Genomic DNA, 13,539 nt, shown 5'->3' with positions numbered 1-13,539 from the left:
TTTTTGTTGTCAATTTTGTACATTTAAAAACCCAAACTTCACTACCCAAGTTTACCTGAGAGCGAAATTACTGGCTTGACCACTCTCTCCTCCTTTGGACTCTCCTTTTTCTCCACCAGGTGGCCTCTGTCTCTTTTCTCCCCCAACTCTTCTCTATCCAACTCTGTGAATCTCTGTGTGTTCCAGACAGTGGAGAACACCTAAGGAACTGGTTACTGGCAGGATTTGTCTCTCTCCTTCTCATTCCTCTCTCTTATCCTCCTGGTCATCTCTGTCTACTTCCTCCCTCTCCTCTGCCCCATATAACTCCGTAAATACCTCTGAGCGGTCCAGACTATAGAGCCCACATAAGGAAGTGACTACTGGCTAGCTTGCTCTCTCCTCTTTTGATCTCACCGCATCTCATTCCAGTTACCTCTAACTACCCCCTCCATCTTCTCTTCTCCTTGTAACTCAGTGAACCTCTCTGAGTGTCCCTCAATGTGGAGAAACTTTTCATCTTTAACCTAGATGTTTTATCATCAGTGCTGTATAGATGGAGAAGTCTAGAGGCTACTGTAAAAATAAAACTGAAGACCAGAAGCAGGAGGCTTAAATCCAAAGCCTGAAAACATTAGAGAACTCTTGAATTCAGGGAACATTAAGCAATAGGAGCTCATCAAATGCCTTCATACCTACACTGAAACCAAGCTCCACCAAGGGCCAACAAGTTCCAAAACAAGACATACCACTCAAATTCTCCAGCAACACAGGAACACTCCCCTGAGCTTCAATATACAGGCAGCTCAAAATTATTCCAAAACCTTTGAGTCTCATAACCCATTACTGGTCACTCCACTGCACTCCAGAGAGAAGAAACCCAGCTCCACCCACCAGAACTCCAACACAAGCCTCCCTAACCAGGAAACCTTGACAAGCCACTGATAGAACCCCACCCACAGTGAGGAAGCTCCATAATAAAGAGAACTCCACAAATTACCAGAATGTAAAAAGGCCACCCCAAACGCAGCAATATAACCAAGATGAAGAGACAGAGGAATACTCAGCAGGTAAAGGAACAGGAGAGTTGACCACCAAACCAAACAAAAGAGGAAGAAGTAGGGAATCTACCTGAGAAGGAATTCCAAATATTGATAGTGAAAATGATCCAAAATCTTGAAATCAAAATGGAATCACAGATAAATAGCCTAGAGACAAGGATTGAGAAGATGCAAGAAAGGTTTAACAAGGACCTAGAAGAAATAAAAAAGAGTCAAAATATAATGAATAACGCAATAAATGAGATTAGAAACACTCTGGAGGCAACAAATAGTAGAATAACGGAGGCAGAAGATAGGATTAGTGAAATAGAAGATAGAATGGTAGAAATAAATGAATCAGAGAGGAAACAAGAAAAACGAATTAAAAGAAATGAGGACAATCTCAGAGACCTCCAGGACAATATGAAACGCTCCAACATTCGAATTATAGGAGTCCCAGAAGAAGAAGACAGAAAGAAAGATCATGAGAAAATCCTTGAGGAGATAATAGTTGAAAACTTCCCTAAAATGGGGAAGGAAATAATCATCCAAGTCCAAGAAACACAGAGAGTTCCAAATAGGATAAACCCAAGGTGAAACACCCCAAGACACATATTAATTAAATTAACAAAGATCAAACACAAAGAACAAATATTAAAAGCAGCAAGGGAAAAACAACAAATAACACACAAGGGGATTCCCATAAGGATAACAGCTGATCTTTCAATAGAAACTCTTCAGGCCAGGAGGGAATGGCAAGCCATACTGAAAGTGATGAAAGACAATAACCTACAGCCCAGATTACTGTACCCAGCAAGGATCTCATTCAAATACGAAGGAGAAATCAAAAGCTTTACAGACAAGCAAAAGCTGAGAGAATTCAGCACCACCAAACCAGCTCTCCAACAAATTCTAAAGGATATTCTCTAGACAGGAAACACAAAAAGGGTGTATAAACCCGAACCCAAAACAATAAAGTAAATGGCAACAGGATCATACTTATCAATAATTACCTTAAACGTAAATGGGTTGAACGCCCCAACCAAAAGGCAAAGACTGGCCGAATGGATACAAAAACAAGACCCCTCTATATGCTGCTTACAAGAGACCCACCTCAAAACAAGGGACGCATACAGACTGAAAGTGAAGGGCTGGAAAAAGATATACCATGCAAATAGAGACCAAAAGAAAGCAGGAGTGGCAATACTCATATCTGATAAAATAGACTTTAAAACAAAGGCTGTGAAAAGAGACAAAGCCACTACATAATGATCAAAGGATCAATCCAAGAAGAAGATATAACAATTATAAATATATATGCACCCAATATAGGAGCACCGCAATATGTAAGACAAATGCTAACAAGTATGAAAGGGGAAATCAACAATAACACAATAATAGTGGGAGACTTTAATACCCCACTCACACCTATGGACAGATCAACTAAACAGAAAATTAACAAAGAAACGCAAACTTTAAATGATACATTAGATCAGTTAGACCTAATTGACATCTATAGGACATTTCACCCCAAAACAATGAATTTCACCTTTTTTTCAAGTGCTCATGGAACCTTCTCCAGGATAGATCACATCCTGGGCCATAAATCTAAACTTGATAAATTCAAAAAAATCGAAATCATTCCAAGCATCTTTTCTGACCATAATGCATTAAGATTAGATCTCAATTACAGGAGAAAAACTATTAAAAATTCCAACATATGTAGGTTGAACAACACACTTCTGAATAACCAACAAATCACAGAAGAAATCAAAAAAGAAATCAAAATATGCATAGAAACTAATGAAAATGAAAACACAACAACCCAAAACCTGTGGGACACTATAAAAGCAGTGCTAAGAGGAAAGTTCATAGCAATACAGGCATACCTCAAGAAACAAGAAAAAAGTCAAATAAATAACCTAACTCTACAACTAAAGCAACTAGAAAAGGAAGAATTGGAGAACCCCAGAGTTAGTAGAAGGAAAGAAATCTTAAAAATTAGGGCAGAAATAAATGCAAAAGAAACAAAAGAGACCATAGCAAAAATCAACAAAGCCAAAAGCTGGTTCTTTGAAAGGATAAATAAAATTGACAAACCACTAGCCAGACTCACCAAGAAGCAAAGAGAGAAAAATCAAATCAATAAAATTAGAAATGAAAATGGAGAGATCACAACAGACAACACAGAAATACAAAGGATCATAAGAGACTACTATCAGCAGTTGTATGCCAATAAAATGGACAACGTGGAAGAAATGGACAAATTCTTAGAAAAGTACAATTTTCCAAAACTGAACCAGGAAGAAATAGAAAATCTTAACAGACCCATCACAAGCACACAAGTTGAAACTGTAATCAGAAATCTTCCAGCAAACAAAAGCCCAGGTCCAGACGGCTTCACGGCTGAATTCTACCAAAAATTTCGAGAAGAGCTAACACCTATCCTACTCAAACTCTTCCAGAAAATTGCAGAGGAAGGTAAACTTCCAAACTCATTCTATGAGGCCACCATCACCCTAATACCAAAACCTGACAAAGATGTCACAAAAAGAGAAAACTACAGGCCAATATCACTGATGAACATAGATGCAAAAATCCTCAACAAAATTCTAGCAATCAGAATTCAACAACACATTAAAAAGATCATACACCATGACCAAGTGGGCTTCATCCCAGGGATGCAAGGATTTTTCAATATCCGCAAATCAATCAGTGTAATTCACCACATTAAGAAATTGAAAAATAAAAACCATATGATTATCTCAATAGATGCAGAGAAGGCCTTTGACAAAATTCAAAATCCATTTATGATAAAAACTCTCCAGAAAGCAGGAATAGAAGGAACATACCTCAACATAATAAAAGCTATATATGACAAACCCACAGCAAACATTATCCTCAATGGTGAAAAATTGAAAGCATTTCCGCTAAAGTCAGGAACAAGACAAGGGTGCCCACTTTCACCGCTACTATTCAACATAGTTCTGGAAGTTTTGGCCACAGCAATCAGAGCAGAAAAAGAAATAAAAGGAATCCAAATTGGAAAAGAAGAAGTTAAACTTTCACTGTTTGCAGATGACATGATCCTCTACATAGAAAACCCTAAAGACCACCAGAAAATTACTAGAGCTAATCAATGAATATAGTAAAGTTGCAGGATATAAAATTAACACTCAGAAATCCCTTGCATTCCTATACACTAATAATGAGAAAGTAGAAAAAGAAATTAAGGAAACAATTCCATTCACCATTGCAACGAAAAGAATAAAATACTTAGGAATATATCTACCTAAAGAAACTAAAGACCTATATATATAAAACTATAAAACACTGGTGAAAGAAATCAAAGAGGACACTAATAGATGGAGAAATATACCGTGTTCATGGATTGGAAGAATCAGTATACTGAAAATGAGTATACAACCCAAAGCAATTTACAAATTCAATGCAATCCCTATCAAGCTACCAGCCATATTTTTCACAGAACTAGAAAAAATAATTTCAAGATTTGTATGGCAATACAAAAAACCTCGAATTGCCAAAGCAATCTTGAGAAAGAAGAATGGAACTGGAGGAATCAACTTGCCTGACTTCAGGCTCTACTACAAAGCCACAGTCATCAAAACAGTATGGTACTGGCACAAAGACAGACATATAGATCAATGGAACAAAATAGAAAGCCCAGAGATAAATCCACACACATATGGACACCTTATCTTTGACAAAGGAGGCAAGAATATACAATGGAGTAAAGACAATCTCTTTACAAGTGGTGCTGGGAAAACTGGTTAACCACTTGTAAAAGAATGAAACTAGATCACTTTCTAACACCGCACACAAAAATAAACTCAAAATGGATTAAAGATCTAAATGTAAGACCAGAAACTATAAAACTCCTAGAGGAGAACATAGGCAAAACACTCTCAGACATAAATCACAGCAGGATCCTCTATGATCCACCTCCCAGAATTCTGGAAATAAAAGCAAAAATAAACAAATGGGATCTAATTAAAATTAAAAGCTTCTGCACAACAAAGGTAAATATAAGCAAGGTGAAAAGACAGCCTTCTGAATGGGAGTAAATAATAGCAAATGAAGCAACTGACAAACAACTAATCTCAAAAATAATACAAGCAACTTATGCAGCTCAATTCCAGAAAAATAAACGACCCAATCAAAAAATGGGCCAAAGAACTAGACATTTCTCCAAAGAAGACATATCGATGGCTAACAAACACATGAAAAGATGCTCAACATCACTCATTATTAGAGAAATGCAAATCAAAGCCACAATGAGGTACCACTTCACACCAGTCAGAATGGCTGCGATCCAAAAATCTGCAAGCAATAAATGCTGGAGAGGGTGTGGAGAAAAGGGAACCCTCCTACACTGTTGGTGGGAATGCAAACTAGTACAGCCACTATGGAGAACAGTGTGGAGATTACTTAAAAAATTGCAAATAGAATTACCTTATGACCCAGCAGTGCCACTGCTGGGCATACACACGGAGGAAACCAGAATTGAGAGACACATGTACCCCAATGTTCATCGCAGCACTGTTTCTAATAGCCAGGACATGGAAGCAACCTAGATGTCCATCAGCAGATGAATGGATAAGAAAGCTGTGGTACATATACACAATGGAGTATTACTCAACCGTTAAAAAGAATTCATTTGAATCAGTTCTGATGAGATGGATGAAACTGGAGCTGATTATACAGAGTGAAGTAAGCCAGAAAGAAAAACACCAATACAGTATACTAACACATATATATATGGAATTTAGAAAGATGGCAATGACGACCCTGTATGCAAGACAGCAAAAAAGACACAGCTGTGTATAACGGACTTTTGGACTCAGAGGGAGAGGGAGAGGGTGGGATGATTTGGGAGAATGGCATTCTAACATGTATACTATCATGTAAGAATCGAATCGCCAGTCTATGTCTGAAGCAGGATACAGCATGCTTGGGGCTGGTGCATGGGGATGACCCAGAGAGATGTTATGGGGAGGGAGGGGAGGGGGGTTCATGTTTGGAAACGCATGTAAGCATTAAAGATTTTGAAATTTAAAATAAATAAATAAATAAATAATAAAAAAATAAAAAGTCTTGGAAATTCCCTGGTGGTCCAGTGGTTAGAACTTGGTGCTTTCACTGCTGCAGTGCTGGGTTCAACCCCTGGTCAGGGAATTAAGATCCCATAAGCCACGTGGTGTGGCCAAAAAAAAAAAAAAATTTCACTTTCATTTTTGAAATATCTTGCTAGTATAAAATTCTCATTTGTTAATTTCATTTTCTTTTGGTACCTTAAAGAGGTTTTTCTCCTGTCTTCTGGATTGCGCTGTTTCCTGTGAGAACTCTCTTGTCAGTTCATTGAACCTAATGTGTATTTTTTTCTCTGGCTGCTTTTTAGATTTTATCTTTATCATTTGCTTTTAATTTAATTGTGATGTATCTTATTGTAGTAGTCTTCATTTTCTTTTTTTTTTTTGCTTGGAGTTCATTGTGCTTCTCAAATTTGTGTGTTCATTGTTTTCATGAAATTTGAAAATTTGAAGTCTTTATCTTCATCCTTCTTATCACATAGCATATATTATTTTGAAATTCCAGTTATATTAGGTCACTTGAAGTTTCATGCAGATCATCTAAAGAAATTGTATTATTATTATTATTTTTTTTTTTTAGTTTTTGGTAATGAATTAATAGATGAGATTTGGGAGCTTCACTGGTGGCTCAGATGGTAAAGCATCTGCCTGCAGTGTGGGAGACCTGGGTTCGATTACTGGGTCGGGAAGATCCCCTGGAGAAGGAAATGGCAATCCATTCCAGCACTTTTTCCTGGAAAATCCCATGGATGGAATAGCCTGATAGGCTACAGTCCATGTGGTCGGAAAGAGTCGGACATGACCTAGCGACTTCACTTTCACTTTAATGAATTAATATTATAAATATCCTATAATATATTTTGACTATATGTCTCTAGATACGGCATTACTTTTGAGCCCAAAAGAGCCGAAATGCTCTATGCATAGGGTGTGATTAAATAATAAATGCATTTTGATGTTTTTTAAAGGAGCATAAGTTATTCGGAATTGAATACATTTTGTGAAAGTTTTATGTTATTAGTTCAAAGCATAGGCATGGGTAAATTCTTTAGATTTCTGGTAAAAAGAAAAAACTGATAACTCTATAATGTTAATAATGTATACTTAAGGTATACATTCTAAATATTTTAAATATTAAGGCATTTTTAATTTTTCAGTGTCTCAGCAGATGAAGTTAATTCACCATTATCACCCCTCATATGGCAGGTAAGAAGAAATTAAATTGCTGTTATATCTAATATTTTTTTATCATTTATCTCATTAAAAGCAATTATCTTTTTACAGCCCTTAGAAAATCAAAAGGATCAAACAGATGAGCAGCAATGGCCAGAATCTCACCCGATAATCTGGCAGAGTGAAGAAAGGAGGCGGAGCAAACAGATTAGAAAAGAATATTTTAAGGTACTTTATTCAGTTATAAAATGTACTTTGTAATTATTAGCTTTGATTTTATCCATTTTGTTTTACATTAATATGACAGAATATAACTCTCTAGTTAAATATAGTAAATGTGTTATCTTGATTTCCTACATGCATGTGGTATAATTATATGATCCACTTATTTCCATAAAATTTCAGCAATTCAAAATAATTAAGAGTAGATCAGAGTGAATTGTGATTTGCCAGATACTTTACAAGAAATATGAATGTTTACTACACTGATTGTTGTAGCAATATCTAATAATGTTTTAAAAGAATTGCCTAAAAAAGGTCTTTCATTCAGTTTGTTTCAATATAGAGTTGACACATTTTCACAATTAGCATTTAACTGTTTCAATGTAAATAAATGCTATTTATATTATTCTAAAAAGCCTCTCCCCCATTTTCTTATTACCTTAATATATTTCTTAGGATGATGTTTCGTCTTGGCTCAATTAAAGGCTCGGGCCATCTGAATTATCTCAAATTTCTAGTTAGCAGAATTTTAATGAAATTTCATTGCATACATACACCTTCATAAACATTGTAATATTTTTTGTCTATTTGTGATTCAGGTCTGCTGTATTGTAGTGACCAGTCATTAGAATTGGAGTACTCTTGAATTTGTTATTGGGATTTCTGATTCAAATGAACAGTGAAAAGAAGTTCCTGCTCTATTCAGCAAATTTTGTTGTCTTTGTGAACTTTTTCTGTTTCCCCAAACCTAATTTTGTCTAATAATAAATACATATATAAGTACATAGTTCTTATTTCATGCTGTTATCAGTTTGATAAAAGTGAATCTCTATGCACATTGATCAGTTTTCTTTTTATAGATGTGTAACATATATTTGGAAGTAGTATCATATGCCCCAAACAAAAATGTTATATGTCTTAGTCTGTGTAAGTTTATGCTGTCAACAAATAACTGCTGGATCCTTTTAATGAGCCTCATGTTACCTGGTCAATATGAGAGATAATGAAGAAATAAAAGATACAAGGAAAAAGGGAAAGACATTCTAGATAGAACCCTGGTCAATACCCTTTACAAATCTGTAGTTATATTTACATTCTGGCATTTATTAATTTAAAGTCTCCTCTTTTTGTTTATGGAACTTGAATAAAGGCACTAAAGGAAATTTGTTAACAGATAAAACTTGATGAATAACTGATGATGTGGTATAAATTTTAATATTTTTAACTAATAAAAGAGATTTGATATTTATTTGATCATTAGTATAGTAAAAGCATACAGATTCTGTTTGTCAAAATACTTATATATGGCAGTTAGTAAGTGCTAGGCATTGTTCTAAGTACTTACTTTACAAATATCAACTCATTTAATCTTTATAACAACCCTATGAGTAAGTACGTTTATTACCATGTTTACTTTATAGATGGGCAAATTAAGGCACAGAGAGGCTAAGTAATATCCTCCAGGTCACTTAGGATAACAAATGTCTGAGTTCATTGAACCCAGAGCCTATGCTGTGCTGCCTGTTGATCTACTGTGGATAGCCTAATACCAGATGAACACTTTTGTGTTTTTAATTTATTATAACTCAAGTAAAACTCTCAATAAAAGTCTTAATGGAAGCCTCAGTGAACCTTAAAAAATAGTTGTTTGATTTAATTAGAATAATTTTTGTTTAATATTTTGTTTTCTATGGCTTAAGTATACCTTCCACAATATTACCATTTTATAAGTTGCTAAGGAATCAAATAAGATAATATTTGAAGAGTCCATAATCATCATTCAACAAATGTGAATTTCTACTATAGTTAATAAAGTAGGTGCAAAGATAAGCTTCAATTACTGGGAAATGTTTTAAGCAATTATGTAGTTCTCCTCAATAGTCAGAAGATGTCAGTGTTAGGACAGTGTAAAAAATTGAATGTCAACAATTTTTTCCTAAGATGTTAAAAAAACTGTAAAATTGAGATACTACTAAGTGAAGTCAAAAGTGTTATTCAGATTTGCCAATGTTTTCATGATTAAAATATCATCGATTTCTGTGAAGTTTCTTTCTTTCAAAAAGAAAATTTCTTTTAATCACTTATCCCTCAGGAATCAAAAGGCTTACTCATAAGATATAATATTGAACTTAATTTAGATATATAGTTAATGTATACTACTATAGAGATTAACTATATATCTAAATTAAGTTCAGTATTATATCTTAATGTATGCTACTATAGAGATGGCTTCCCTGGTGGCTCAGAGGTTAAAGCGTCTGCCTCCAATGCGGGAGACCTGGGTTCGATCCCTGGGTCGGAAAGATCCCCTGGAGAAGGAAATGGCAACCCATTCCAGTATTCTTGCCTGGAGAATCCCATGGACAGAGGAGCCTGGTAGGCTACAGTCCACAGGGTTGCAAAGAGTCGGACACGACTGAGCGACTTCACCTTGACTATAGAGATACATATCAAATTTTCACTAAACTCACTCAGTGATGGCTCCTTTAACTTTGCTTTGTTGTGAAACATAGAGCTTTTGTGCACCTTTACCCCAGCACATATAAATGACTGAACCACAGGATTTCTTTGTTTGTGTCCCATGATAAATTATTCATGATGCTGTTATTTAGGAGATTTATTGAAAATGTGTGTGTGTAAACTCTAGCTCTCCGGTTTCTTAGTTGCTGGGACTGGTTTGGGGAGGTATGTTTTTCAGGTAAGCCCCTGAAATGAAATTAAAAAATGTTCCAACATAATTGGCCAGATGATGTAATTAAGAAGATAATTTAGGTCAAACTATATGAGTAAGTAGATCATTGTAGGAGAGTTATGTTAACTCTTTTAGACTCTTGGCCACCCTTGTTCAGATTACAATTCTAGTAAATAAAATTTAACGTCATTGTTACTGAAATAAAATCACTGCATTTCTCAAAGTAAAGATATTCCAGAAAATACATTACCTTAAAAAAGAAAATCTTAGAGAAATGTGTTAGTATATAAACAAAGTATGAAAATTTAACCTTTTTTTGATAATGTTCAATGTAAATTAGTAGCTTTCATTTCTTGCAGGAATGACAATACAAATTTCTAAATGCATTTGATGATTCTTTTCTAAATAAAGTTAAAAACACTAGATAACTATGCTAAATTAGTTTTTTTAACATAATTTTATTTATTTATTTTAATATAAATTTATTTATTTTAATTAGAGGCTAATTACTTTACAATATTGTATTGGTTTTGCCATACATCAACATGAAGGATTATTTGATTTATTTAAATGCCAAATATATTTGTCTTCAAATGTATCTCGTTACTTTTGTGATAAAGCAGAGTCAGTTTGTGCACAAGTACTGTCTTTCCTGTGAAGTTAATATGAGCTTCAGAGATGAACGAAGTAATCTTTGTTTCCTAAATAGGCCTTTATTGTATAGTATTTGAATTTAGAATTAATGAAACTTCAGTTTTTCAAACTAATATTAATTGAGGACAGCTGAGGTGAATTAGTAACAATTTGGACTTACAGAATATTTTAAATCTATGTATATATTCAGATTTGAGTTTTAGGATATTTAAATATGTACAGTAATGCAAAACAAGTATCTTTCTAAGTTTTTGTGTATAATGGATATTTTAAATTGGAATAGTACTTGAGTAACAATAATACAAGTCTCATCAAGTTTTTGACTGCATCATCCTCTGTTTCTTTCCTTTATCAATTATCTGCTCACTCTTCTATGTCCTGTCTCTTTACCTTCCATCTTATAAATGTGCTCAGACCTCTACCATTATCCCTGATTCCCGAACAGCTGTTGCCTTGTTTCTTTGCTTTCTTCTGGGACCAAACTTACCTTTGCTAGATCCGCAGTTTTTAATCACTCCTTAACTCACTGTGGGCTTTCCTGGTAGCTCAGCTGGTAAAGAATCCACCTGCAATGCAGAAGACCCCAGTTTGATCCCTGGGTTGCGAAGATCTCCTGGAGAAGGGATAGGCTACCCACTCCATTATTCTTGGACTTCCCTGGTGGCTCAGACGATAAAGAATCTGCCTGCCATGCAGGAGACCTGGGTTCAATCCCTAGGTTGGGAAGATCACCTAGAGAAGGGAATGGCAACCCACTTCAGTATTCTTGCCTGGAGAATTCCATGGACAGAGGACCCTGGCAGGCTACAGTCCATGGGGTTTCAAAGAGTCGGACACAACTGAGCGACTTTCACTTCACTTAACTCACTGCAGTGCAGCTTTTACTTCTATTTCTCTATTAAAATAGTCTCACTACTGCTGCTGCTGCTGCTGCTGCTAAGTTGCTTCAGTCGTGTCTGACTCTGTGCGACCCAATAGATGGCGGCCCACCAAGCTCCTCTGTCCCTGGGATTCTCCAGGCAAGAACACTGGAGTGGGTTGCCATTTCCTTCTCCAATGCATGAAAGTGAAAAGTGAAAGTGAAGTCGCTCAGTCGTGTCCTATCCGACTCTCAGCAACTCCATGGACTGCAGCCTACCAGGCTCCTCCGTCCATGGGATTTTCCAGGCAAGAGTACTGGAGTGGGGTGCCATTGCCTTCTCCGAAATAGCCTCACTGGAGCGTAACATACCTACTAATGGCAAAATTCAGTTTAGCGTTTGACAGTGATGAGACCTCTTTCTTCTCAAAACCCCTTGCTTGGTTTCTTCCTCATTTTCCTTCCCCGATTCTTCTTTTTTCTTTTTGATACTCCTGGCTAACTTTTCTTCTGATTTTTCTCCTACTTGCTTTTAGGGTCTCATCCTCTTTCCTTACTCTCTCTGAAGCTTTTATGATTTCAGATGTCTCATATTCTCCTGGGTCTAAATTTACATCTCATAACTTTTTTTCACTTGTCTCTGTACCTGTGTTTCTAATTGTCTGGATACCATGTGTTTCATATTCATCGTGTCTCCCTGTCCCATCCCACCACCATGGAACTTGCTCCTCCTCTCTATTCTTTATTTTAGTTAATAGCAGTATTACCCACCGAGTTTTCTAAGCTCTGTACCTCAGTCTTCCTTGATCTTGCTCTCTTTCTTTCTCCTCACCTAGTTGTTCACCAGAATGCTAACTATACATCTTTCTCCAGTTCATTACCTCTTCTCCATATCTACTGCCCTTGCTTGTGTTGGAACCCATATTCTTTCTTTTATTGGCAGTTGTGTTAATAACAACTTCTTAATGGTTCCACTTTCTCTAGTTTCACAGGTTGTAGAGAAATCCCTGGCTTAAAATTCTTTATTGGCTCCTCATTAGCAATAACAAAATATGGACTTTTTGAAAGCATCATGTCCATCTTTACCTAAGTTCTGTTACCTGACACAGTCTCATTAGCAACTCTTTGACTTTTTCCTAGGCTGAACTTTTTGTCCTTTGTGCTCTCCTTCTTCTGAGCATGCTCATTTTCTTATTCCTGAAAAATCCCTACTAATCATTGAGGATTTAGGGATGAGAGTATAGCACAGTGGTTAAGAGCCTTGTCCTCAGAAATCAAACCACTTTGGTTCCAGTTCTCACTTAGATATCTAATTGAGTGATTTGGTAAATTTGGTAAATTACCTAATCTTTCTGAGCTTATTATTTTTGTTTTTTCTTCAAATGACTCTTTTGGTATCTTCCTTCACAGGATTATTGTAGCTACTGAATTATTTAATGAATAATGAATTATTTAATGAATAATGAATTATTCAATGAATAATCTAAAGTGCTTAAAACAGTACTTGCCACAGAGTGTATACTTAATTAGTGTGTGTGTATGTGTGTGTTATTCACTCAGTCGTGCCCAACTCTTTGCGACCCCACGGACTATAGCCCGCCAGACTCCTCTGTCCATGGGATTCTCCGGACAAGAACTGGAGTGGATTGCCATACCCTTCTCCAGACTTCAGTTCAGTTCAGTCCAGTCGCTCAGTTGGGTCCAACTCTTTGCGACCCCATGGACTGCAGCTTGCCAGGCTTCCTTGTCCATCACCAAACTCCTGGAGCTTACTCAAACTCATTTCCATTGAGTCAGTGATGCCATCCA

At 36.0% G+C, this 13,539-nt stretch overlaps 1 protein-coding gene across 1 annotated transcript in view; it reads left to right on the top strand.

The window, feature by feature from the left end:
* Nucleotides 1-13,539, top strand: part of LRCH2 (leucine rich repeats and calponin homology domain containing 2) — a 110,101-nt gene that overhangs the window by 80,833 nt on the left and 15,729 nt on the right. Inside the window, exons 13-14 of the mRNA XM_068962810.1 lie at nt 7,288-7,336; nt 7,415-7,531. Coding sequence (XP_068818911.1) covers nt 7,288-7,336; nt 7,415-7,531 — 166 coding nt within the window. The remainder of the gene's footprint in view (nt 1-7,287; nt 7,337-7,414; nt 7,532-13,539) is intronic.

This window comes from Capricornis sumatraensis, chromosome X (genome assembly GCF_032405125.1).
Source record: "Capricornis sumatraensis isolate serow.1 chromosome X, serow.2, whole genome shotgun sequence".
NCBI classification, from domain to species: Eukaryota; Metazoa; Chordata; class Mammalia; order Artiodactyla; family Bovidae; genus Capricornis; species Capricornis sumatraensis.
The sequence above is the reverse complement of the archived record's forward strand: the minus strand, read 5'-3'. Positions and strand labels throughout refer to the sequence as shown.